Source organism: Lycium barbarum, chromosome 10 (genome assembly GCF_019175385.1).
Source record: "Lycium barbarum isolate Lr01 chromosome 10, ASM1917538v2, whole genome shotgun sequence".
NCBI classification, from domain to species: Eukaryota; Viridiplantae; Streptophyta; class Magnoliopsida; order Solanales; family Solanaceae; genus Lycium; species Lycium barbarum.
The window spans coordinates 38,124,019-38,149,943 of NC_083346.1; the positions used below are offsets into that span (position 1 = coordinate 38,124,019).

General features: G+C 38.6%; 2 protein-coding genes across 2 annotated transcripts in view; one reads left to right on the forward strand and one right to left on the reverse strand.

The window, feature by feature from the left end:
* The window catches only part of LOC132615966 (protein ILITYHIA), a 56,846-nt gene that overhangs the window by 22,963 nt on the left and 7,958 nt on the right, over positions 1–25,925 (forward strand). Inside the window, exons 18-54 of the mRNA XM_060330563.1 lie at positions 1,726–2,022; positions 2,150–2,266; positions 2,355–2,456; positions 2,535–2,684; positions 4,073–4,237; positions 4,331–4,507; positions 4,961–5,083; positions 5,290–5,370; positions 5,465–5,581; positions 6,900–7,072; positions 7,947–8,024; positions 8,164–8,311; positions 8,872–8,994; positions 9,089–9,145; positions 9,235–9,345; positions 9,453–9,644; positions 9,723–9,896; positions 10,523–10,633; positions 10,729–10,798; positions 11,009–11,087; positions 11,315–11,417; positions 11,482–11,652; positions 11,771–11,893; positions 11,977–12,090; positions 14,838–14,944; positions 15,033–15,084; positions 15,173–15,279; positions 15,363–15,422; positions 15,510–15,624; positions 15,705–15,815; positions 15,904–16,041; positions 16,111–16,233; positions 16,357–16,428; positions 17,521–17,633; positions 17,785–17,943; positions 18,121–18,217; positions 18,308–18,490. Of these exons, the coding sequence (XP_060186546.1) occupies positions 1,726–2,022; positions 2,150–2,266; positions 2,355–2,456; positions 2,535–2,684; positions 4,073–4,237; positions 4,331–4,507; positions 4,961–5,083; positions 5,290–5,370; positions 5,465–5,581; positions 6,900–7,072; positions 7,947–8,024; positions 8,164–8,311; positions 8,872–8,994; positions 9,089–9,145; positions 9,235–9,345; positions 9,453–9,644; positions 9,723–9,896; positions 10,523–10,633; positions 10,729–10,798; positions 11,009–11,087; positions 11,315–11,417; positions 11,482–11,652; positions 11,771–11,893; positions 11,977–12,090; positions 14,838–14,944; positions 15,033–15,084; positions 15,173–15,279; positions 15,363–15,422; positions 15,510–15,624; positions 15,705–15,815; positions 15,904–16,041; positions 16,111–16,233; positions 16,357–16,428; positions 17,521–17,633; positions 17,785–17,943; positions 18,121–18,217; positions 18,308–18,490 (4,593 nt within the window). The remainder of the gene's footprint in view (positions 1–1,725; positions 2,023–2,149; positions 2,267–2,354; positions 2,457–2,534; positions 2,685–4,072; positions 4,238–4,330; positions 4,508–4,960; positions 5,084–5,289; positions 5,371–5,464; positions 5,582–6,899; positions 7,073–7,946; positions 8,025–8,163; positions 8,312–8,871; positions 8,995–9,088; positions 9,146–9,234; positions 9,346–9,452; positions 9,645–9,722; positions 9,897–10,522; positions 10,634–10,728; positions 10,799–11,008; positions 11,088–11,314; positions 11,418–11,481; positions 11,653–11,770; positions 11,894–11,976; positions 12,091–14,837; positions 14,945–15,032; positions 15,085–15,172; positions 15,280–15,362; positions 15,423–15,509; positions 15,625–15,704; positions 15,816–15,903; positions 16,042–16,110; positions 16,234–16,356; positions 16,429–17,520; positions 17,634–17,784; positions 17,944–18,120; positions 18,218–18,307; positions 18,491–25,925) is intronic.
* LOC132615967 (uncharacterized) lies at positions 23,701–24,786 on the reverse strand. The gene is made up of 3 exons (XM_060330564.1): positions 24,599–24,786; positions 24,374–24,492; positions 23,701–24,286 (listed from the first exon to the last, which is right to left on the reverse strand). The coding sequence occupies exons 1-3, from the start codon at positions 24,768–24,770 to the stop codon at positions 24,095–24,097; spliced, it is 483 nt and encodes a 160-aa protein (XP_060186547.1). The 5' UTR covers positions 24,771–24,786; the 3' UTR covers positions 23,701–24,094.

A 25,925-nucleotide genomic window follows, 5' to 3' on the forward strand; every position in this document is an offset into this window, starting at 1 on the left:
TCCATCTGAGCATTGTGGGATGAATTCAAGCTAAATACCAAGATACAAGTGGGCAATGGGGCAAAGACTGATTTCTGGAAGGATGTATGGCATGAGGCAGGAAAGATGGCATCACTTTTCCTGGACATACGTAATCTTGTACTGCACCAGCAAAGGACACCTCAAGGAAGGAGCTTTAATTTCAGGAGGCAATTAAATGACTGGGAAATTCCAAGGTGGCTGAATTTTTTCGTACAATAGAGCAGTTCAGTGGACTGGAGGCAAGGAAAGATGTGTTATGGTGGCAGGACAATAGCAAAGGAATCTTCAAGGTAAATTTAGCTTACAGATGGATGAATCAGGACAGTCAACAACTAAACAACTGCCATGGAAACAAATCTGGAAAACAAAAGTTCCACATAAAGTAGCATGTTTTATATGGTTACTAGCTAAGGAAGCAGTGTTGACACAGGAAAATTTGATGAGAAGAGGGTTGCCACTATGCTCCAGGTTTTTTTTTTTGTGGTGATAATGCTGAGACAGTTAATCATCTATTCCTACATTGCAAGGTAGCAGGACAACTATGGAGATTATTCTTAAATCTTAAAGGTATATCTTGGACTATGCCTGAAAGATTACAGAGGCACTTCACAGTTGCGAGGAAGCAGGGTTGCAGGCAAAGAACAGAGGTAGATGGAGAATTGTCCCTGCAAGCATTTGGTGGACAATCTATAAGGAGAGAAACTTTAGGTGTTTTGAGAATGTAGAAAATAGTATGCAAAAAATCAAGTTGAATTGTCTTTTGTTATTATGTTTCTGGTGTAATCAGGTCTATTCCAATGACACAGTCTCCATCATTGATGTATTAGATTCAATGTAGGGGTAGGATTTCAGAAAGTAGGAATACTTTTGTAAATATGGTTTAGTACAACCTATGTACTGTTTTGATCAGGATGAAATATAGATACAGTTACCAATTTTTTTTTTAAAAAAGGAAGGGAACACAATCCCTGCATGCATCTTGGTGGATGATTTGGAAGGAGAGGAACCTCAAGTGTTTCGAAAATAGAGCACAGCCAATCAGTAAAATCATGGTTGACTACATATTCTTGCTGTCATTTTTTGTGTAAAAATGAACAAAGGACAGAGAGCTCATAGAGTTCATCAGTGTTATACAGGACTGGGAAGTTTCCTTTTGTAGTCATGTAAATACCCACATGCCCAGATCCTTGCAGACTATCTAGGTTAATATATAAGAAAGTCAGGTGCAATATTTTGATCTAGAGCACCTCCTTGGTGCTGCCTATTAAGCTTTAATTTGCGAGATCCAAAAAAATCTATGTAGTCAAGCTGGAAAATAGATGTTGATTTGTAGTACAAGTGGGAAGTGAAAGATTAGTAAAACTAATTATGCTAGGGGCAGGTAGTAAACATTTTTTTCATCTTTGTTAAGTTTATCAGTCTTCAACTATCGAATCGCTCATTTGACCCTTTTCTCCCTTGATTCACTTTTGTAGACTGATATCCATGTGTTTTCGTGAACTTAAGTTAAGACTTAACCCAAACTAGTTGATACCTTCTGGATTTTTATGTCTTATCAAAATAATTTAAATCTGCGTGCCTATAATAACAACGGAAAAGAATTCTGTACCATTATGTAACTGTTCTTGTGTATAGGTTGTACTTTTGAGGGTCGTACCCTTGTATGTTGCTGTCTTTAACTCTTTTATTCAATCTAATCTTTAGGTGAAGTTTATCAATCCTCTACTACGGTCACCAATAGTTGGTGGTGTGGCGTATGGAACCCTGGTGAATCTTTCAAAGTGTACTGCTACTCCACTTTGTAACTGGGCTCTTGAAATTGCAACAGCCTTAAGGTTAATTATGTCAGAGGATGTTAATGTCTTATGGGGTCAAATTCCTTCTGCTGGCGAGGAGGTATCGAATGAAAGGCCTGGTCTCTTTGAGTGTGTAACAAATGGCTTATCCATCTCTTGCAAAACTGGGCCTCTCCCTGTGGATTCGTTTACTTTTGTTTTCCCTGTAAGTTTGTGGCCCGATCATGTCTAGCATACTCCTACAACTTTAATTTTCTGGTAGTTATTCTTTCCTTGTCACTGAGACACTGACTTTTTCTGATGTATTATTTTTCTTTTTGTTGGATGCATAGATTATAGAGAGAATATTGTTATCTCCCAAGAAGACCAGACTTCATGATGATGTTCTCAAGATAATATTCTTGCATTTGGATTCATTCTTACCCCTACCAAGAGTTCAAATGCTCTCAGTTACGATCACTACAGCTTCTTGTTGTTTATACCTTGATTATCGTTCCTGTAATCTATTTCTGAATGGTTATCTTGGTGTTTTTGTAGGTTCTGTATCATGTCCTGGGTGTTGTTCCTGCTTATCAAGCATCTATTGGACCGGCATTAAATGAGTTATGCCTTGGGCTGCGGCCAGCTGAAGTGGCACCTGTATGTGATGTGGTTATGAATTTCTTCTCTGAGCTTCACATAACACTTATAATCTCTTGTGGTTCATGGTCTGTGCAGGCTTTATGTGGTGTTTATGCTAAAGATATCCATGTAAGAATGGCTTGCTTAAATGCTGTGAAATGCATTCCTGCTCTGGCTAGTCATTCTGTCCCTCAAAGTAGTGAAATTGCCACCTGCATCTGGCTTGCTTTACATGATCCTGAAAAGGTATTGCGTTCTTGTAAAAGTTTTTTTCTAGTGATAAATGCTTAACTCTTCAGTTTCCTTAAATATTAATAATGACATATTGTTCGGATTTGCACAATGACCAGTAAGGGATAATACTTCGATCAAGTTGAATGAATCCCGTGCATATGTTTAGTGTCTATTTCCATTATTGTTGTACTCTTGCATGACAGCTGGCATCAAGTACGGTATGTTTCCAAATTTCATTAGTAGCAAAAATGCAAGATCTTACGTCAGAAAAGAGTTTAGACTTTTAGTCTAGCTTAACATTCCACAACATAATGAGCTCCAATGTTCTTACCCGGGCCAGTAGGCAACTGGATTTACTTCTTTTCGCTTCTGTTTTTGCTGGAGAGGTGTTCCTATTCTCCTAGTGAGTGTGAGATTTTAATTTTATGATTTCTTCTTGCGACATAAGATATCTGTCGACACCGTTCGAATTGTTTAACAGCTCCCATATCATTTTAGTTGGGGTATAAGCGGCATACACATTGTCCGGACTTGTAAGTTGAAAGTTCAACTTGAAAAAACATAAACTACAAAAATAAATAAATTAGAGGAGATACAGGTGCACTATGTAATGTTTTCCAATTAGTGTTGCCATAACAAAAGTGCAAAATCAACATGCATCTAAATATTTTGGGTTCTGTGCTTCCTAGAATTGGTCCTACTCAAGAAGCATCTTGGTAACTAATTGTAGGAGGGTGCATTAATGCGTTATTTATTTTGTCCCTCTGGTTGGCTAGTCTGTAGATCTGATTTGGTTCCTCCCGTACCTGTTACTTTGAAGAAATTGGACAATTATTGCATGTATTTAGTGGACTGTTTGGACTGAAATAAATTACTGATGTTTTAACAATTCTGTGAGTTCCACCAACAAGCTACAGTCTAATTGTATATTTTTGTTTTGCTTATGTTGTATGATGGAACACGTAAATGAAGCTGAAACAGTCCCACAAACATTAGAATCCCTACAAAATTAGACGGGGCACACTTTCACTGTTTGTTCTTTTGCTACATTGTACAGTCCCAATAGCACATCCTTGGTGCTGTTCTAATTTATAAAATAATTTACCTTTCCAAAAAGAAATTGGCAATTGCTGGACTAACCAAATGATCCTTGCCAGATTTTATAGTTCCGCTTTCCTGTTAGTTGGAAGTGACAAAAAGCAATGGGTTGATCTTATGATATTTGCTGAATTAGTTAATCGACTATAAGTCTTGAATGTTTTATGTTAGGTTGTCTATGTATCAGCAATTCAGACATTCATTTCAAATTTTGTGTACTAAGCGTTGTTGTGATTTGGTATTTCTATTTTATGTCCAATATGTTTTCATGACAGTATGAACTGTGTGTGTTCTCTATTCAGTGTGTTGCCGAAGCTGCTGAACACATCTGGGATCATTACGGCTATGACTTAGGGACAGATTACTCTGGCATTTTCAAAGCTCTTTCCCATGTTAATTATAATGTGCGAGTGGCTGGCGCTGAGGCCTTGGCTGCTGCTTTAGATGAAAGTCCAGATACGATACAGGTTTAATTAGTTTCTATGTTCTGTTTCTGGAAATGTATAAAAAAATTCTTAACTGACTAGTGTGGATGTCTTTTGGATAAACAACGCTTTCAGGAATGTCTCTCAACTTTATTTTCTTTGTACGTCCGTGATGTTGGTTCTGGTGAAGACAACATTGATATTGGCTGGATAGGCAGACAAGGAATAGCATTGGCTTTGCTTTCTGTGGCAGATGTTCTTAGAGCAAAAGACCTTCCTGTTGTTATGACATTCCTAATTTCAAGGGCACTGGTAATAATTTCTTTCTCAGAATGAGGTGTTGTTAATCATGTCTAAGTTTTAATGTATCATACTGGATGGTAAAACCTAAGATCTGTATTTTTTCTTTTTGTTCTCTCTCTCTCAAAGATTGCTAATGATATAACCAGCAGGTGCACGAAAGTCTTACTTACTTCCGTGCATGCTGATTTTGGCAATGTTCTTCTATGAGTTTGTCTTGTTTTAGTGACACTAAACATGGGAATTCTAAAAATTGAAAGATCCTTGCAGAGATATTTCCTACCTCCTTATATTAAAAGGTTTAAAGCGCACATCTCTCGATAAGTAGTAACTGATTTATGAAGTGTGGTGCTTCACTTGGTTTTTGTTAACCATCAAAACAAGACATTTTGGAAATATATGAAATTTCATAAGAAAAGGTTATGTCCTATTTGGGTTTGAGTAATGGGATCTTTGGACTCGCAGGCAGATCCTAATGCAGATGTTAGAGGAAGAATGATCAATGCCGGCATAGTTATTATTGACAAACATGGAGGAGATAATGTCTCATTGCTATTCCCTATTTTCGAAAACTACTTGAACAAAAAGGTACGACATATTTGTTTCCAGCGTCATGTATTTGTTTTACTGTTTAGAGGTTTTATACCTTTGGGTTGGGGATGAATGATCAGTTTTTGAGTTTTTCTTGTTGACTCCTATTGCCCTTTTGTGGCAGTTAAAAGCTAGTTATAGTCTTCGAAAATATATCATATGTTAAATATCTGACAATGACCAACTGATTGGTGATTGTGCAGCCTTCAGATGAGGAGAAATATGATCTGGTCCGTGAAGGTGTGGTAATATTTACCGGAGCTTTGGCAAAGCATTTGTCCAAGGTAATTGATCTTCCTTCTTATAAACTTGGTCCACAGTAAACAATGGTGACTTCTGAAGATTCTGGTTTCTAATACCATATCTATTTTGGAATAGGATGACCCTAAGGTTCACACAGTTGTAGAGAAGTTGCTGGATGTATTGAATACTCCTTCTGAAGCTGTTCAGCGAGCTGTCGCTACCTGCCTTTCTCCACTTATGCAAGCAAAGCAGGTTAGTTCAGCATCTTCTAGAAAGCTTCTTTATACTATGCAACTTTAACAAACAAGAAATTTTTGCCACATGCCATGAGTGTAAATCTTGAACAATCTGCAGTTACTACACTCCTGGCCTAACAGACAAAGGTGTCTGCTCTTGTTTACTGCCAGGTTATGTAGACTCTTCATGACGTACATGTGTCAGAAGGATATGTTTTGGGCTTGGGTACTTTATCTATATCCTACGGGAATACATCTTAAACTTGCTAAAATTTAGATGAGTCTGACCAATAAAAAAAAGGAGACGTGCCTGTACCCAATCCATATCTTTGTCCACGTCCATATCCATGTCCATATCCATATCCATATACGAGTCCACATATAATATAATAGGTTTACTGCATGGAATGATATATCTTATATCCTAGTGAGTTGTCCTAGCTTTACATCCCTCCTCTAGAACCTGAGTCTGACCAATTAAAAAAAAGGAGACGTGCCTGTACCCAATCCATATCTTTGTCCATGTCCATGTCCATATCCATATCCATATACGAGTCCACATATAATATAATAGGCTTACTGCATGGAATGATATATCTTATATCCTAGTGAGTTGTGCTAGCTTTACATCCCTCCTCTCGAAGGGTTCTTGCTTTTAGTAAAGCAAGTAAAAAAGAACCAACGTGACAATTTTCGGAACCATCTGTTATCATCCTAATTTGCATGAACTTGCAGTTACGCCTTTTTAGTTCTAGGATGAGTAAAATCCAATATCTTAAGCCATATTGGATTTTGGTTCCTTTCCTTCAGGCTATCAGTGTTCTGAGGTGGTAACTGGAGACTTAACTACAGACCTACTCTCATGTATTTACCATGTTAATCCCGATAGTTCCTTGAGATATTTCTGAAGGAATTCTTGTCTCACATAGCTTTTGAGTTTGTTTTGTAATTCAAATTTCTGGAGGGGATTTTGTTCATTTCAACCTTAAACATCTATTTGAAAATGATGGCAAGTAATAATGAGGAGGAAAGTGGTATATGATCTCCACTTTCTTTTCCAATCTAGTTTGGTGCTGCTCCTAGCATTCTCTCTCCTTCTTGTCCTGTACTGATAATCTCATTCTTGTCCTGTACTGGATAAAGTCAAGGAAATATAAATTACTAATTTGTGTCCTAGTTCGGTTTCTATAATTTTGACCTTGTTTCTTTGAAATTTTTCTTCCTTAGTAATCCCTCTTTCTTTCTGCTGTCCAACAATATTTTTTTGTTAGTTTATATCTAATTTGCAAACTGAAACTGGATTCTCTTTTTGCCCATCTCTTCTTTTCCACCAGGAGGATGCACCATCTCTGGTTTCTAGACTTTTGGATCAGCTAATGAAGAGTGACAAATACGGAGAGCGCCGTGGTGCAGCATTTGGACTTACAGGGGTGGTTAAGGGATTTGGAATAGCTTGCCTAAAGAAATATGGCATTGTAGCGGCATTACATGAAGGTTTTGCTGACAGGTTAGTCGTGTGGCATGTTTCAATCACTCTAAATTAGGGGTTGAGTTATTCTGTGATTTAACTCAGTAATTTTCTCTCCTTTTCCAAGGATTTGATGAAATGTCATGAATAGCAACCAAGTTGAGACATAATATTGTAGAATTAGTGAGAAGAACTCATTCTTCTATTTTTTTTTTTTTTGTGTGTGTGCTAGACATTGTTGATATGAAATTTCAAGGTTATGATCGCTTAACATATAGGCTTTTATAACAATCTTAATTGATAAAAATCTTCTGTATGCCTTTGTGGCTCGATTGTGTGCTTTTGCTTATGTCTTAAAAGTATAAAATAGATAAATGTTCTCTTGGCTTAATTTTCAATTAAATCTCCCTGTCTGCACCTGTCTGCAACAAGAAAAAAGGGGGAAAAGTGACTTTGTTATCTTTCAGCTTGCCACCTCTTTTCTTTATAGTTGCTACTAAGTTCGAGCTCATAACTTTAGAGGACTTTTTCATGAAATATCTAACATCTTATTAGCTGTGTTCTGACCATAGTTATATGTTTCTAATATGATCTGGGAGTTGTTCATGCAGTTACCGGATTATACTTCAGTATTGAAAAGGATAGGACCTGTATAGAGCGGAATAGACAAAATAGGACCCATACGTCCAATCCAAACTAATGTGGGGTTGAAGTGTAGTTTGTTGTTTTCTATTATAATATTGAATTTTAGGTTATTTCTTGAGTGGCATTTCAGCTAGCAATAATTGACATTCAACATTGTTTCACTGATATGGCTTTGTCACGAGGTTGCGGATTTCATTATATTTCAGTGACTGCCCCTCTACATATGAAAGTTTCTGCTTCCAGGATCTGAATCAATTTCTACTTGCAGGAATTCGGCTAAGAGCCGTGAAGGAGCACTGCTTGCATTTGAATGCTTCTGTGAGAAGCTTGGGAAGTTGTTTGAACCGTATGTCTGCGTGTGTATCAATTTATATTTCTTTTATCCAGAAAATGATACAAATGAAATGCTTATCCTTGTATGTAATTTGAAATTGGATTTGGAATTAATCAGCTTGGTTTCACCTCTCTCCCTGTTTTTCCTTCAGGTATGTAATTCAAATGTTACCGTTCCTCTTGGTTTCATTCTCTGATCAAGTGATTGCGGTGCGTGATGCTGCTGAATGTGCTGCTCGGGCAATGATGTCTCAGCTTAGTGCTCAAGGAGTGAAACTAATTCTTCCATCACTTTTAAAGGTTCTTAATTTAGCTTTTCCCCTTTACCTTACCTCAGTGCCATTGACTACCCGTACTATTTTGGTTGAGTGATGTGGTTAACTGGATGATGAGTAATCTTGCATAATGTAGTTTATGTACACTTAGAGAGTACTCTTATAAAGACATGCTCGAAATTCTTTTCCAGTGTACATCTATTCCAAAAGGGTCGTGTAGTTAAAGTAAAAATTATAGGTCTTGAGAATGCTCTTCTGATGATGAGAAATTGTTGCACAGGGGGCCACGTTGGTTAACCTTGAGGACTGTTTGAATTTTTGAAGAACAAGTGTAATGTTTCATGAATGCTTGTATTGTCGGTTAGATTAACTTTTGGCATCTGTTTATTTCATCTGAAATGACAGAATTGGATCCTCAGTTCCTTTGTTTAGAAACCTATATGGGTCTAAGATTACCAGAAAAACTTTGATATTCGGCTGTAGTTGATGAGTCCGCTATTATGAATCTTCCCAGATTCGCTAAACTCATTTATTTGTTAGCCTTCATTACATGAGACCTATGTTTACATTACTTTTCTGCATCAGGGACTTGAAGATAAAGCTTGGAGAACCAAGCAGAGTAGTGTACAACTTCTTGGTGCTATGGCCTACTGTGCTCCACAGCAATTGTCACAATGTCTCCCTAAGATTGTGCCCAAGTTAACTGAGGTTTGTTCTTTTGCATGCAAACTTAGTACTTACTGTCTCTGACTACAGTGCCGTGCTAGTCTCAGTTCCATACCACTTTGGTAATACTGTACAGGTGCTTACTGACACTCATCCCAAGGTTCAGTCAGCTGGACAGACAGCCCTTCAACAGGTTAAGCAATCTCATGATATAGTTTCTCTTACTTTCCGTGTTCTACTTCTTGCCATTTATTGTTTATTTATGTCTTTTGTTGAATATAGGTTGGGAGTGTTATAAAGAACCCTGAGATATCTGCACTTGTCCCTACTCTTCTAATGGGTCTTACAGATCCCAATGAGTATACAAGATACTCCCTTGATATTCTCCTCCAGGTAAATATGTTTACTGATAACATGTTATCTGGTTTCTATGTACCTCTTTGAAAATCTGGTTTTTATGTACTTGCTGATAATCTAATTCCTTGTTCCAATTCTTTCAGACAACCTTTGTGAATTCAATTGATTCTCCTTCTCTCGCGCTGCTAGTACCAATTGTACACCGAGGGCTTCGTGAAAGGAGTGCCGAGACTAAGAAGAAAGCTGCACAAATTGCTGGAAATATGTGTTCATTAGTGACAGAGCCTAAGGACATGATACCCTACATAGGACTACTGCTCCCTGAAGTTAAAAAGGTATGTCTGAAAATAATTGGAGTAACATATTATGATGAGTGCAAAAGTTCACTCAACGTTATTTTCACATGATTTTAGGTACTTGTGGATCCAATTCCTGAAGTTCGATCTGTTGCTGCAAGAGCCATTGGTTCTCTTATACGGGGGATGGGAGAAGATAACTTCCCAGACCTGGTGCCTTGGTTGTTGGATACTTTGAAGTCTGATGGAAGCAATGTTGAGCGTTCTGGGGCTGCACAAGGACTAAGCGAGGTATAATTATCTCATCCGGTGTTTCTTGGTTACATCTCTCTCTCTCCTTTTTCTGTTGTTATAAGGAGTTGAGAACCTCTCTTTTTTGTTTGGATTTTATTTCTAGAAGAAGCTGTCATTGGGGAGGCAAGCTTTTGCTTTTTCATTTAAAATAAATTTTGGATATTAATTCTAAGTTAGTACTAGCATGGTCTCTCTTACCTGTGCTCTTTGATCAAGAAGGAACTATAATAGATCTCTTTTGGACTTATTTTCTTTCAATATTGTCGCCATGCTTAAAGTTTTATGCTGTATGTACACTTTGCTTGCCCTCTTGCGCTGGTTTAGCGGGGTACTTTAAAATAAGTTGGTGACATTGTTTGCATAAGCAAGTTGAAATGGATTTGAGCAGCTTTATCTTATTGGCTCTTCTCTCTTTTAAACTTGGCTGTCGTGGAGTGAGGACTAAGAAACAACAATTGACAAGCATAGAAAAAGTTGTGCCTTTCAGGTGCAACATCAAGGAGTTTTGGGGGTAGGTGGGTGTGTGTGGAGCCAGTAATACAGAATGGAGAGGCTGTGCTTTTGAGCCGTTTACGGTTCTCATTTTCACATTCAACCTACAAGTGTTTTTTCCTCTTTCCCAGGTATTGGCTGCATTAGGAATGGAGTACTTTGAGAACATACTTCCTGATGTAATACGGAATTGTTCTCATCAAAAGGCATCAGTTCGTGATGGGCACTTGGCACTCTTTAGGGTAAGCACTTGCATTTTTTGAAGTTTGTGTTCAGAAAGATGGATAACTTCTACTTCTGTATATTTTTTTCATATGAATTATTTGGCTACTTGTAGTATCTGCCAAGATCTTTAGGCGTCCAATTCCAGAACTATTTGCAGCAAGTTCTGCCGGCGATATTAGATGGTAAATCTCTCTCTCTCTCTCTCTCTCTCTCTCTCTCTCTCTCTCAATCTCACACACACACACACACACACTCTGAGGTAAACAATAAATTAGTATTCATTCTTTCTAGTTGGCAGAAACCATTGAAGTATTTGAAGTATTATGAGTGGGTATCGTTTATGTTTACTTGCGTTGAGATATTTCTTGAATTAACAATATATACTATAATAGGTTTGGCCGATGAGAATGAATCAGTGCGTGAAGCAGCACTTAGCGCTGGCCATGTTCTGGTGGAGCACTATGCAACTACGTATGCCTTCTTTGTTATCTTCCATATCTAGTTTTAAGCTGGACTTCTGAGTTTGCTTTTGGGGTCCCGTTAATTGCTGTAATTTTAGTGCTATGATAGTTAGTTGATTTAGATTACTCAATGGAAGAGGCCATCTTGAAGTGAATGATAATGCTGTTATGATTACAGTTTGAATGATAATTGATCTGCTGACCATTTTGTAACTCTATGCTCTTCTTTGGTTCCAGATCTTTGCCTCTGCTTCTTCCGGCTGTGGAAGAAGGTATTTTCAATGATAACTGGCGTATCAGGCAGAGTTCTGTAGAGTTGCTGGGTGACCTTTTGTTCAAGGTATGTGTCGCACTTCAGCATCGTACTGTAGGAAGCAGTTGTATTAATGTATATTTTCTTCTAGGTTGCTGGGACATCTGGAAAAGCACATCTTGAGGGTGGTAGTGATGATGAGGGTGCCAGTACTGAGGCTCAAGGACGAGCTATTATTGAGATACTCGGGAGGGACAAGCGCAATGAAATCCTTGCTGCGTTGTATATGGTCCGAACCGATGTCAGCATAACCGTACGCCAGGTAATGTTTATTTCAAGAAGTATGGGATGCTTCAATCATGGTGCTCGACTTGTTTGGGGATGCTGATTAGTGTTATTAATAAACTTTAATTACTTTGTATTTTCTTTTTTTTTTCCAGGCTGCTTTGCATGTTTGGAAGACCATTGTTGCAAATACTCCGAAAACATTGAAAGAGATAATGCCTGTACTGATGAGCACATTGATAAGTTCTCTAGCGTCTTCATCCTCTGAAAGGAGACAGGTCTGTTGTTACCCTTGTTTATGGTTAACTAGAATGTATTAAGTAGTTGTGGAGATGAGAATTCTTTGGCCTGAAATTTGCAGGTCGCTGGACGAGCACTGGGTGAGCTTGTTAGGAAGCTTGGGGAAAGAGTCCTTCCTTTGATTATCCCAATATTATCACGGGGTCTAAAAGATCCTAATCCAAGTACAAGACAAGTGAGTACTTTACTTCTTCCGTATGCTTCCAATTGTTTTCTATAGTTTCTCTGAGTGTTTTCAGGTGGTTGATGATTTTTTTTTTTTTTTTAATAAAAGGCAACCCCAGGGGTGGGGTTACGCGGAACTACCAGTTTATTGATACCAACAACAATTACATAGTTTATTAGCATTATTCATATGTTAATTGTCAAATATCTCACAGTGGGTGGGTATAGGATTTTTGGTCTCTGCACATGGTCTTGGGCAATCCTCACATAATGAGCTATCTTTTGTGGATGAGTTAGGCCCAAGATCCACTTCTTTATCATTAATCGGTAATTTAGTATGGAAAATGCAGTAGGTTATGATAATCTTAGTTCATCTATCCAAATATGCAGTTGCAGATTTCATTGCGGCTTGAGTTAAGGTTTATTTTAGTGAGATAACTTAGTACAACTGAAGTGTATTTTGGGGGAGTCACTATTTTGAGAGCAAAGTAATGTGAGTGAGCTTCTGTTAGAAATGTTCTGTAAGTCTTGTTAATAGGGAAGAGAAGTTTCATTATCTAGAAATTCTTCAATTCTGACTGGAAGGAGTTAGCCTTCAAAATTCAAAGATATGCTAGATGTTTATAAGTCCAGGCTAATTTGGTCCAACTGATCAAGTTTAATTACACTTTTTTTTCTTTTTCTGGTGTAAAGAGGAACTTGTAAATGAAAGTAATACTTAGCCTCTTAAAATACCGACACGATTAGAAGAGAATTCTTTCTTTATTTTTTTTCTCACTTCTGCATAATTCAGCACCTTCTACAGTGATGCAGCTACAATACAACAACAACAACAACAACCCAGTGATGCAGCTACAATATATTACCAATTTTATCCGATGTCCCTGAAGGGACTGATATAATATATTTCAAATTTCTAAAAAGAAGTAGCTTAAGAGGTTAAGAGAAAAGCAATATTATATCAGAGTAGGAAAATGTCGTTCATTCTAGTCTCATCATCACCTAACATAAAATACTTCCACGTGCTTGGTCGGAGATGCTTGGAGGCTAAAGGTGTACCTGTGGTGTACATTAGAGCGATAAAGGACATGTATGATGGAGCTAAGACCAGGGTAAGGGCGGTAGGAGGAGACTCAGAGCACTTCCCTGTTATGGTGGGGTTGCATCAGGGATCAGCTCTTAGCCCGTTTCTATTCGCCCTGGTGATGGATGAATTGACGCGACAAATACAAGGTGAGGTGCCTTGGTGTATGTTGTTCGTGGATGACATAGCCCTGATTGACGAGACTCGCAACGGAGTTAACGATAAGCTGGAGGGCTGGAGACAGACGTTGGAGTCTAAAGGATTTAAATTGAGTAGGACCAAGATAGAATACTTGGAGTGCAGGTTTAGTGGCCTACCGCGTGAGGCTGACGAGGAAGTGAGGCTTGGTACCCAGGCCATTCAAAAGAAAGGAAGTTTTAAGTATCTTGGGTCTATTATACAGGGAGATGGGGATATCGACGACGATGTTTCACATCATATTGGTGCAGGGTGGATGAAATGGAGGCTCGCCTCCGGAGTGCTGTGTGATAAGAAAGTGCCATCAAAACTTAAAAGCAAGTTCTACAAAGTGGTGGTTAGACCGACTTTATTGTACGGGGCGGAGTGTTGGCCAGTCAAGAAATTTCACGTTCAGAAGATGAAAGTCGCGGAAATGCGAATGCTGCGGTGGATGTGTGGGCACACTAGGAGGGATAGAATTAGGAATGAAGATATCCGAGACAAGGTGGGAGTGACATCAGTGGAGGACAAGATGCGGGAAGCGAGGCTGAGATGGTTTGGGCATGTGAAGAGGAGAGACACAGATGCCCAGTGCGGAGGTGTGAGAGGTTGGCTATGAACGGTTTCAGGAGAGGCAAAGGGAGGCCGAAGAAGTATGGGGGAGAGGTGATTAGACAGGATATGACACAGTTTCAGCTCACCGAGGACATGACCTTAGATAGGAGGTAGTGGAGGACTCAGATTAGGATAGAAGGCTAGGTGGCTTATCCTTTCACCATAGTAGTTGTAGTTTTGCTCATTTGTGTATTGCCATTTGATTTCTGCATTTGATTGCTGCTTATATTTGTTGGGCCGTTGTACTTTGGTTATCTTATTTATCTATAGTAGTTAATGCTCCTTTCTTTCCGGACTGTTCTACCATGACTTTCTCGATTTTGTTATTCCTTGTTTTCGTTATGCTTGGTCCTATCTGACGTTTTGTCTTGTTTTTCCTCTCTTGTTCTCCTCTCTTGAGCCGAGGGTCTTTCGGAAACAGCCGCCCTACCTTTCAAGGTGGGGGTTAGGTCTGCGTACACTCTACCCTCCCCAGACCCCACATGGTGGGATTATACTGGGCTTGTTGTTGTTGTTGTGCTTGGCCCAAGAAAAAAACAATTAAGCCCACATGTGGGGCATTGTGCAGACCTAAATTAAGTAAAAATGTTTCGTTTAAAAAAACCTTGCATTTCTAGAATAGGCCTAATATTGTACTGGTACAATATAGTTATGACTTCATGGTGACTGGAGTGTATATATGAATAATTAGTCTTATTTATACTTTTTCCACACAAGGTGCGAGAATTGGTCTGCAACTACAAAACAATTCGCGTCCTTTTTCCTTCATTTGACATGGGCTTACCTTTGAACTTGCAATCACAATGTCCATCAAGATGTAGTTTGTTTCCACTTTTCATTTCTCTTTTTTGCCGATCTTTAATGCTTTTTAATTTCAGGGTGTCTGCATTGGTCTAAGTGAAGTTATGGCCAGTGCTGGCAGGAGTCAGTTGTTGAGTTATATGGATGAGCTTATACCCACAATTCGGACTGCACTTTGTGATAGGTGTGGTATCTTTTGCTTATATTACTATGAAAATAACAGTTTTTTGCATTTGCATTCCAAAGTAATTCTTTGGTTCTTTATTCAACAGTACACCCGAGGTTCGTGAATCAGCAGGCCAGGCATTTAGTACTCTTTACAAGGTAAACCCTCCAGATCTTGCAAATCTTTGATATAATTTACCGAGTGCTTCTCAGCACTAATCTTTGCATTTGGTGGTTCGTAACATAGAATGCTGGAATACAAGCAATTGATGAGATTGTTCCAACAATTCTTCATGCACTGGAGGATGAGGAGACCTCAGATACTGCTCTGGATGGCTTAAAACAAATTCTGAGGTAGGCTATTGTATGTCTAGATAAGACATGTTTTTATGTATTATCTTATCATTATGTCTTAAATTTTGTTGTCACTATTTCAGTGTCAGGACCACAGCCGTGCTGCCACACATCCTCCCAAAGCTCGTTCATCTTCCACTTTCGTACGTATATATGCTTTCTTCTTCCAATAGCTTTTGTGTACCTTGTGGTTGTGCAGTACTCACTAACATATCTGCACACACCTACAGTGCCTTCAATGCGCATGCCTTGGGAGCTTTAGCGGAAGTTGCAGGACCTGGTCTTGATTCGCACCTTAGTACTGTCCTTCCCGCTTTACTGAATGCAATGGGTTATACCGACATGGTATGTCTCCTCACAGATATGTGCATTCATTTCTGTGGTTTTCACATTCATGTTGTCATTTTCAATGGTTTAAACTACAGGAAGTTCAAAATTTAGCAAAGAAGGCAGCAGAAACTGTTGTGTCGGTTATTGACGAGGAAGGCATGGAGTCTTTGTTGTCAGAACTACTGAAAGGAGTTGGGGATAGTCAGGCATGCTCTTTCTCTATTGTCTTGTTATTTTTGTAACTAGTAAATTGCTGTTCTGTTCTCTCATGCTGCTTTATACTTGTAATTCCAGGCTTCAATTAGACGAAGTTCAGCCTATCTTATTGGATACCTGTTCAAAAATAGCGACTTGTATCTTGGTGATGAAGCTCCAAGCATGATATCCACCCTCATTATATTGCTTAGTGATCCGGATTCTGATACTGTGGTGGTAATGTCAGGGTCACTGCATTTCTTTTCAATGTTAATTTGTATGGTTATCTTACCACTTATTTGACAGGTTGCATGGCAAGCTCTGTCTAATGTTGTGAGTTCAGTTCCTAAAGAGGTTCTTCCAACATACATCAAGTTGGTTCGTGATGCTGTATCTACATCAAGAGATAAGGAACGTAGAAAGAAAAAGGTTGCAATTTTCTGTATTTAGACTTCTGTGCTTTTATGTTTTAAAAGCATGCGTGTCACATTGTTTTCTGTTGTTTGGTGGGTCTATAAGTTGAGATTTTAACGTTCTTCTTCATGAATGTAGGGAGGACCAGTTCTTATACCTGGATTTTGTCTTCCGAAAGCTCTTCAGCCATTGCTTCCTATTTTTCTCCAGGTATTATTATTATCATCATCATCATCACTACTACTGTTATTTTTTTTCCCATCATCATCATTACTACTGTTGTTGTTATTATTATGATTATTGTTATTTTTGATCAGGTATTCCAGCTTATTTCTTTGTAAATTCATGATAGATGTCGTGTTTTTCTTTTGGTGATATTGTTAGAGAGGAAAAAGCTTCTGAGAGTACATCAGAATATCAGTCTTCAAGTTCATCACATTTATGCGTTCTGTATTTGCTGCGGTTGGGGGGGGGGGGGGTGAGGGAATTTAATAAACTGCAACTGCATCTCGGGGTTGATTATATTTTTCGTTATTGTTTTACAAAAAAGAATCATTTCTGCGTGCATATGTGAGACCACTCTGCTGGAAAAGTTACATATGTGTGGTTACTTTTGAGATGCAGTCATGTCAATAAAGTTTAACTTTGTTGTATGCTATACATCTGAACTGTGCCTTGTACGTTGGACCTATGCTTTGTCTGATCTGATTATAAATATTTCAGTACTTCTTACATAATTCTTAATGACCTTTTCTTTTGATTACATCACCTATTTTTAATATTTCATGGAAACAGCCTCTCTCTCCCTTAACCCCCATGAAAGTTTTTTTATTTTTTTATTGTGGAGAGTATATTTGCATTGTAAATCCGATAGCAACCCCCTCTTGTCATTGCTGTCGGATTTAAGTGTTGAACATGGGGATACCAAAGTAAGTAGAGGAGAGAATGACTAAATTGGAGAGTAACCTGTGCTTTTATTCCTTAGCTACTCTTTTCTCTTAGTTCCTTCTTCTCCAAAACCAACAGTCCCTAGCGGTTTCTCATTGTTTTCTATTCGTACGTTTCGTCTTAATGGAAAAATTGTAAACGTGTACTAGCAAACTGGCGCAAGGCTTCAAAACTAAGGTCTTTACATCTTAATCGATGTGAGGCATCTTTTAATTACGTTTTATTGCTTAATACGGGTAATTATAATGGTAAAAAAATTGTATTAACGTCCTAATGATCCTATGTGATGTTTTTGTTTTTTGCATTGTCCTTGGACTTTCTGTTACCAAGTGTGATTTACTTTTTGACCTACAGGGTCTCATAAGTGGATCAGCTGAACTAAGGGAGCAAGCAGCTATAGGTCTTGGGGAGTTAATCGAAGTAACAAGCGAGAAAACACTGAAGGAGTTTGTGATTCCAATCACAGGGTATGTGCACAACTTTTGTACCAGCATGAAGAAGTTCATATAGGCAGATATGAGATGATTATGTTTTATCTTTTCTAGATTTATAGCCTCATTTTCTCTAAAAAATAACTCAGCCCATGCTTAATTTTGTACAATATGCTTTCAATTGCAGGCCGTTGATTCGTATTATAGGTGACAGATTTCCTTGGCAAGTAAAGAGCGCAATTCTATCGACTCTGACCATCATAATTCGAAGGGGAGGAATAGCCCTAAAGCCCTTTCTTCCCCAGCTTCAAACAACATTTGTAAAGTGTCTACAGGATAACACAAGGTTGGTTCTATAGTGGTTTACCTTTTTTGCCTGTTAAAAGGGAAAATGACATCATGTGAAAATAACGCCCTTCTGCCCTGTTTTCTCTTTCTTCCCATGACATCTGTTGCTTCTTGAAGCGATAGCTTCAGTGCTTTGTGATCTTTATTCCTTAGGCTTATGTAAGTAAAATTATAGGACAATACGATCAAGCGCTGCTCTTGCACTTGGGAAGCTTAGTGCTCTCAGTACCAGGGTTGATCCTTTAGTTGGTGATCTGTTATCTGGTGTGCAGGTGATAATTTAACTTTATTCTACTTCTCTACTGTTGCAATTTATCTCTTTTTAAAAGCTGAGTTTATTCCATTGAGTCATGGCTCAACAGACATCAGATGTTGGAATTCGTGAGGCTACTCTTACTGCTTTGAAAGGTGTGATTAAGCATGCTGGTGAAAGTATCAGCATTGCTTCTAGAACACGTGTCTACACCCTACTGAAGGATTTAATACACAACGATGATGATCAGATAAGAACTGCTGCTGCTAGCATACTGGGAATTGTTTCACAGGTTAGGGTCATTCTGCCCAGGAAAATATTTCTTTTCCTTCATATCCAGATTCCATGTCCTGCTTTTAGCAGGTTTTACCTATTAGTGAGGTGTTTGGTAAAGGTTTTATTTGATGGGGGGTTTTGTTCGGAATAGAGAAGACTGTAGATAATGCAGGTTATCACCTTTTTTGCTCTAATGCAGGCTGCTTCATTTTGCATTGGCCTCTTGTGGTTTCCTGTGTTCTTTTAGAGGATAATAACCCTCAATATATTGTATTTCTACCCTGTAATTCGGATTATCTAAAAGAGGAACCATAGCTGCAAAGGGTCTTTTTCTCATTCTTGGGGGTGCCATCTCCCTTTCACAAGTTTGTCTCTAGTATTTACTTTATTTCAGAATTCTTTTTTCATTGGTCATATAAGATCCGACAAGAAATGATCACATCTAGCAAACATGCATGTAGCACAAATTGAGGGTAAAATGAGAAAAGTTTACTGACAGAAGGATGCTTTTGATGGTTTGCCAATGTCCCCCCAGTGACCTCCAAAATGCTTGATCCTTGGGTACGGCACTTTGATGATTGAAGGTGTCCAAGGTGATGAGTTAGACCTTACTCGCGTGGAAGAAAGTTGTCTCAAAATAACTCCAATTATTCATAATAAATGGTGATGTCTCTATGAATAGAGCATAATGGAGGCAGAGGATCCATATAGGGTACACCGAATAGTGGAGGTTATAACTTAATAGCTTTGGTGACACATTAGGTCTGGTTTGTATGTGATAAGAATTATTGCTACCAACTCTATTTTCCAATATTTGTTGCTTCAATTCTCGCTACTTTTCTCAATTTGACTTCCAAATACCCTTCACCGAAGTCATTCTTTACCTACACAAATCTGATGGAATAATTTGAGATATGCATGCTAAATGCTTGAAGACTAACAGAAATCATGTCAGAAGTACATAATCTGATGTATTTTTGAGGCATAAGTAGACACCTGCCAGATATAGAGAACCTCTAGTTTATCCTAAAGGCAAATTATTGAATATTGGATGAATAGGCTCGAGTTGAGCAGATTAGATAGGAGTTTGTGTTGCCATTCCTCACTATTAAGGGACTGAGTCGTTGATTAATTGATTGATTCAGTCTATTTCATGTCTTTGTTCATAACCTCTGTTGAACGGTCGCAAATTAGACTGAGCAGCTATTGTGCGAATAGGAGGATCTTATGCAAAACTTTCATTTTGTCCCAATTTAATCGGTTTGGGTAGGGGTGATTTGGTATCAAAATGATTTCTCGTCAGAAAAGGCTTATAAAGGTCAAAAAAGAACTAATTCGGTAGGTGATTTTTGTGATATTCTGGAGTTGAGCTCTTTGCTGTGTTCTACTATATGGGAGCTTTTCCCCCTTTTTGTCTACAAATCTAACTTATCATAAAAGCATGGTGTGTTGAGAACGGTTGAGATGCTAAATTGGTGCACATATCGCATTTTCAATTCCTTGGTTTGTCATCTCACAGGTTCACCCTTTCTTTCATTCCTCCTGTTTTTTAGTAAGAATGTTCTTTCACGGAGACACTTTTTTTTTTTTTTTGAGAAGGTAACATGTTGTATGTATTAAACACAGAACAGTACATGGGTTGTACTGAAACCATATTTACACGTGAGCAGAAGAGAGCAAAACCAGTCTACAGTTCTAACAGGAACCTAATGAGTCTATGATAGATATAGTATCCTCTGGGTAGATCTGGTTACACCAAAAAGAAAAAAGCTTAATACAGTTAAGTTTGATCTCCTGCATTGTGTTGCTGCTGTTCTCAAAGCATCTAGAGTTCCTTTCTTTCCAAATTGCCCACCAAATGCAAGCAGGGACCATCTTCCATCTGTTTATGTCATTTGCTCCAGCTCCAGCTGCCTCCCAACTAAAGAGAGCTTCAGTAATCTTTCTAGGCATTGTCCAGGCTATGCCTCTGAGATTAATGAAGATCTTCCATAGCTGATCAGTTATCCTGCAGTGCAAAAATAAGTGACCAATTGTCTCTACTTCTTTTTCACAGAGAAAACATCTTGAGCACATAGTCCAGTTCCTCTTCTTTAAATTTTCATGTGTGAGCACAACTTCCTTTGCCAGTAACCATGAGAAGCATGCAACCTTGCATGGTATCTTGGTCTTCCAAATATGCTTCCAGGGCCAGTTGGTGACTTGAGGTGTTGGTTGGTTTATCATTTTATAGGCTGCATTAACACTGAATTTTCCACTACTATGTCCTTGCCATCTCAATGTGTCATCCCCGTTTTGAGTTCCTGTGAAATCAACCAGTTGTTTGTAGAACTCAACCATTCTACTGATCTCCCAATCATTCAGGTCTCTTCTGAGTATCAATTCCCAACCTTGAGGTGACCACATTTCAGCTATAGATCTCTGTTGGTGATGAGCTAAAGCATATATGTCAGAGAATAGATCCTTCAAAGCTTCATTCCCCAGCCAATTATCATTCCAGAAGGATGTCCTGTTACCATTTAGCACTCTGATTGAAACTTGACTCTTTAGAGCGGGCCATAGTACCCTTATAGACCTCCAAAGACTAACTCCATAAGTTGAGTTCACTGGTTTAGTCATCCAGTTGTCTTCTACTTCATATTTGGCTTTGATTACCTTGCTCCATAAGCATTGAGGGTCTCGAGAGTACCTCCATAACCATTTCAACTTGAGGGCTTTGCTGTGATTCTTCAAATTTCTAATTCCCAATCCACCTTGAGCCTTGTTGAGAATTACCTCTTCCCACTTGACCAAGTGATAGGCTTTTTTTTTCTTTTTTACCTTGCCACAGGAAGTTCCTTCTTATGCTGTCCAATCTTTCAATGACCCCCACCGGAATGGGAAAAAGGGACATCATATAGGTTGGTAGAGAGTCTAATACAGAGTTAATCAGAGTGAGCCTTCCTCCCATTGACAAATATTGGCACTTCCATCTTGAGAGTTTCTTTTCACATTTCTCCAGGACATTGTTCCATATGCCAGTAGATTTTGACTTGGCCCCCAGTGGCATGCCAAGATAAGTAGTAGGAAGAGTCCCCACTTCTCCCCTCAAGATCAGTGCTAAGTCCTCCATGTTTGCTACTTCATTAATTGGGAAGAGATGACTCTTTCTCCAATTAATATGCAGCCCAGAAATGCCTTCAAAAAGGACCAGTATAATTCTCAAAATTCTCAGTTGTTCCACTTCTGCATCACAAAAAATTAAGGTGTCATCAGCATATTGAAGATGCGTAATCTCCTGAATGTTGTGTCCATTCATAGCTACCTCAAAGCCTTTAATCCACCCATTAAGTTTGGCTGTTTTGACCATGTTGTTCAAACCTTCCATGGCTATTATGAAAAGAAAAGGTGACAAGGGATCACCCTGCCTGAGACCTCTCTGAGCAGAGAAGAATCCTTCTGGAGAACCATTGATGATGACTGAGAATCTGACAGTCGATATGCAAAATTTCATCCATTTAACCCATTGTACTCCAAATCCCATTTGTTGTAACATGCTTAGTAAGAAGTTCCAATTCACATGGTCAAATGCTTTCTCAATATCTAGCTTGCAGAGGATGCCAGGCTTCTTCTGTTTCTGTCTTGAGTCTACTGCTTCATTGGCTATTAGTATGGCATCCATTATTTGCCTTCCTTTTATGAATGCCATTTGTTGAGAATCTACCAGTTTTTCCATCACCTTTTTCAGCCTCTCAGTCAAGACTTTTGCAATAATCTTGTAAATGCTGCCTATTAGGCTTATAGGTCTGAAATCCCTCAGCTCCTTTGCACCATTCTTCTTAGGGATCAAGGCAATGTAGGTTGCATTGAAACTCCTTTCAAATAGGCCATGGGAATGGAAGTTGTGAAACACCCCCATGATGTCTTGTTTAAGTACCTCCCAACATTTGATAAAGAATCCCATTGTAAAGCCATTAGGTCCTGGTGCCTTGTCCGTAGCACACATTTTCAAACACCCTAAAACTTCTTGTTCATCGAATCTGCTTTGTAGCAAATTCTTTTCTTGCTCAGTTATTGTTGGACAATTCCCAAAATTGCTTGCAGGTCTCCATTCTTCAGTCTCCGTGTAGAGTGTTTTGTAGAAATCTACTATCTCATTCTTGATTCTCTGTGGTTCTGTGATTAATTCTTCCTGGATCATTAAGTGATCAATGTTGTTGCACCTTTTGTGAGCATTGGCAGTCTTGTGAAAGAACTTTGTATTCTTGTCTCCTTCTTTGAGCCAGATGGCCCTGGACCTTTGTCTCCAGGCCACTTCTTCATTCTTTAGAAGATCTTCATACTTCAGCAATAGTGATGCCTTCTCCACCATTTCCCCTTCAGTTAGAATTCTTACTTGTAGTACTCTGTCCAGTACTGCCAATTGATTGAGCAGGTCTGATTTTTGTACTTTCAGGTTGCCTTGGTTGCTTTTGCTCCACTCTCTTAGTTTACCTTTCAAAGCCTTCAATTTACAAGCTAGAACATAATCAGGTTTCCCTTCGAAGTCAAATGTTGTCCACCAACTCTTGATTCTATCAATAAAGCCATCAGTATTCAACCACCAATTGTCAAATTGGAAATATGACTTTGGTTGGTCCCAATCTCCACATTGCAGAACCATAGGGACATGATCAGATGTCACTCTCTGAAGGAGAGATTGTTTAATATTGCTAAAACTGTCATCCCACTCTTCAGAGATTAGGATTCTGTCAATTCTTGAAGCACTAGTGTGATTGTCCCCTCTGTACCAAGTATAAGGACCTCCTTCTAGCTGAAGATCAATAAGACTCATATCCTCTATGAAGTCTGAGAATTCCACCATAGCTGTGGACCTTCTCCTACAATTTCTTTTCTCTGTCGGGAATCTAACAATATTGAAGTCCCCACAAATTGCCCATGGGCCTTTCATCAGACCCCTGACAACACTTATTTCCCACCAAACCTCTTCTCTTTCAATGTCACAATTTGGAGCATACACCCCTGTAATATGGCATTCAAAGTTCTGTAGCTGGCCTTCAAATCTGCAAGTCAAAGTATATGACCCAATCTGAAAAATCTCCCCTTTCCATACCCTTCTATCCCATATCATCATGATTCCACCTCTAGTTCCGCTCAGTGTTCAGGAAAGCGTGAAGCGGAAAAAAGCGACAAGGTCCCGCTTCACGCTTTAAGCGAAGCTCCCTGCAATTTTTTTTTAAAAAGAGCAAAATAAATAGAGAATATATATATAAGCAAAAGTTCAAATCCAAAACTAAAGTAGATATCCATAGACTAAAATTTCAAATAAAAAACTAAAGTGGATATCACAAAATCCTCCAGACCATAGGACAAACAAAATCAAAGCTACTAATAGTTCGACATCTAGTTCTTATTCTTCTACAAGATTGTCAAAATCTTGTACTCCCACATCATCACCATATTGCTCATCATCTTCTTCAATTTCATTATCATCTTCTTCAACTTCATCAACTAGGGAATGACTTGTAGCTACTTCTTTTCCCCTCCTACGTTGGCTTGAAGTATTCCCCCTTAAACCATACTAGTTCTCCTCTACCCCCATTGCCTCGGCAACAACACCGAAAGTGAAATCAGAATCTCCCTAAAAAATTGCTTCATCTTCAGCATTCTCAACCCCGGTGAGCCATTCATTGGCATCATCAATATTGTCCAAACCAATTGGATCAATTACATTGCGAGCATTGTAACGACGCCTCAATGTTCTATTATATTTTATGAACACTAGGTCATTGAGACGTTTTAGGGTTAGTCTATTCCTCTTCTTGCTATGAATCTGCAAATAAGTTGTGGCAAGTAATTAATAGGAGTTGAGATATAATTAGTTATCTCAATATACTAAATCTTTCTTCTTAGTTCTTACATGTTCAAACACGCTCCAGTTTCTCTCACATCCGGAAGAGCTACAAGTTAGACCTAGAACTTTGATGGCAAACTTTTGTAATTCTGGAGTGTCTCCACCATAAAGCCTCCACCATTCAACTATTAAAGTAGAATATATATTCAAGAATTAGTAAGTATAAAGAAATAACTTAAAAGTTAGAAGTTAACTATTAAACTATAAAGAACGATTGATTAATCTGTTAACCTGGAGACTTCTTCTTTCTTTGTCTTATAGCCATTGGAAACCCAAAGGTCCCTTCAGAATTAGTATAAGCACTTAGTTGGTCCCCTATTTGATCTTGCTCATCTATATTGGGAACCAACTTAGCAACACTCTCATAGAATCCCTTCGTCACTTTTGCATTTAGTAATCGCATCTCATTATTATCATAAAAGCTTGATGGTTTCAACAAATTCCTAGCGGCATGCAAAGGTTGATGAAGTTGATCCGCCCACCTTTTATCAATGATGTCAAAGACCTTTGCGTACTTATGTGGGTCACTAAATGATTTTCGTATAGACTCCTTAACCCTATCCATAGCTTCAAAAAGGTAGCCCATGGGTGGTTTTTGTTCTCCATCCACCAAACGAAGTACTTTAATCAACGGCCCACCAATTTTAAGAGCATGAACAACATTATTCCAAAAAGTATAAGACATCATTATGCGTGCAACTTCTTTCCCCATGACTTCTTTTACAAATTTACTATTGTTCCATTCATCCGAAATGAACAAGCTTCTCAAATTGGCCTTTTGTATATGCATACGGTGTAAGGTCAAGAAAGCAGTAGCAAATCGAGTTTTGCCAGGTTTCACCAAGTTTTTTTGTTTTGTGAATCTCCTCATCATGTTCAACAACAAAGGCCTTTGAACAATGTAGGAATGCGCTCTAACAGCCTTAGTGAAAACTCCTCTAAAGGGTCTTTCCTTGAAAATATCCCCGAACATCAAATTTATACAATGAGCTGCACATGGAGTCCAATAGATGTTCGGGAACATTCCCTTCAACATAGCACCTGCTTTAACATTTTCAGCTGCATTATCGGTGACAACTTGAACAACATTCTCTGGTCCAATCTTCTCAACGGTGCCCTGAAACAAGGAGAACATCTTGATGGAATCAGTAGACGAGTCACTCGCATCAATAGATTCAAGAAATAAGCTTCCTTTTGGAGAATTCACCAACACATTAATGATCATTTTTCCCGTTCTTGCCGTCCACTTATCCATCATAATGGAACATCCGAAATGCTTCCATTCTACCTGATGATCCTCCACTATTTTTTGTGTCGCTTCCTCTTCTTTAGCTAGATATGAGGTACTAACTTCATGATACGTAGGCGGCTTCATTCCAACACCATAATGGCCTACGGCATCAAGGAAGGCTCCAAAAGTGTCAATGGTTGACACAATTGAAGGGGAGCCCTGCATCATACATCCATCGTGAAAAAGCCGCAACTGCACGCTCCCTCAAAAGCCGTAAAGCGGTGTCTTTCAATTTTTTTTTACTGCTTGTCCCTGCATTATCAGTTG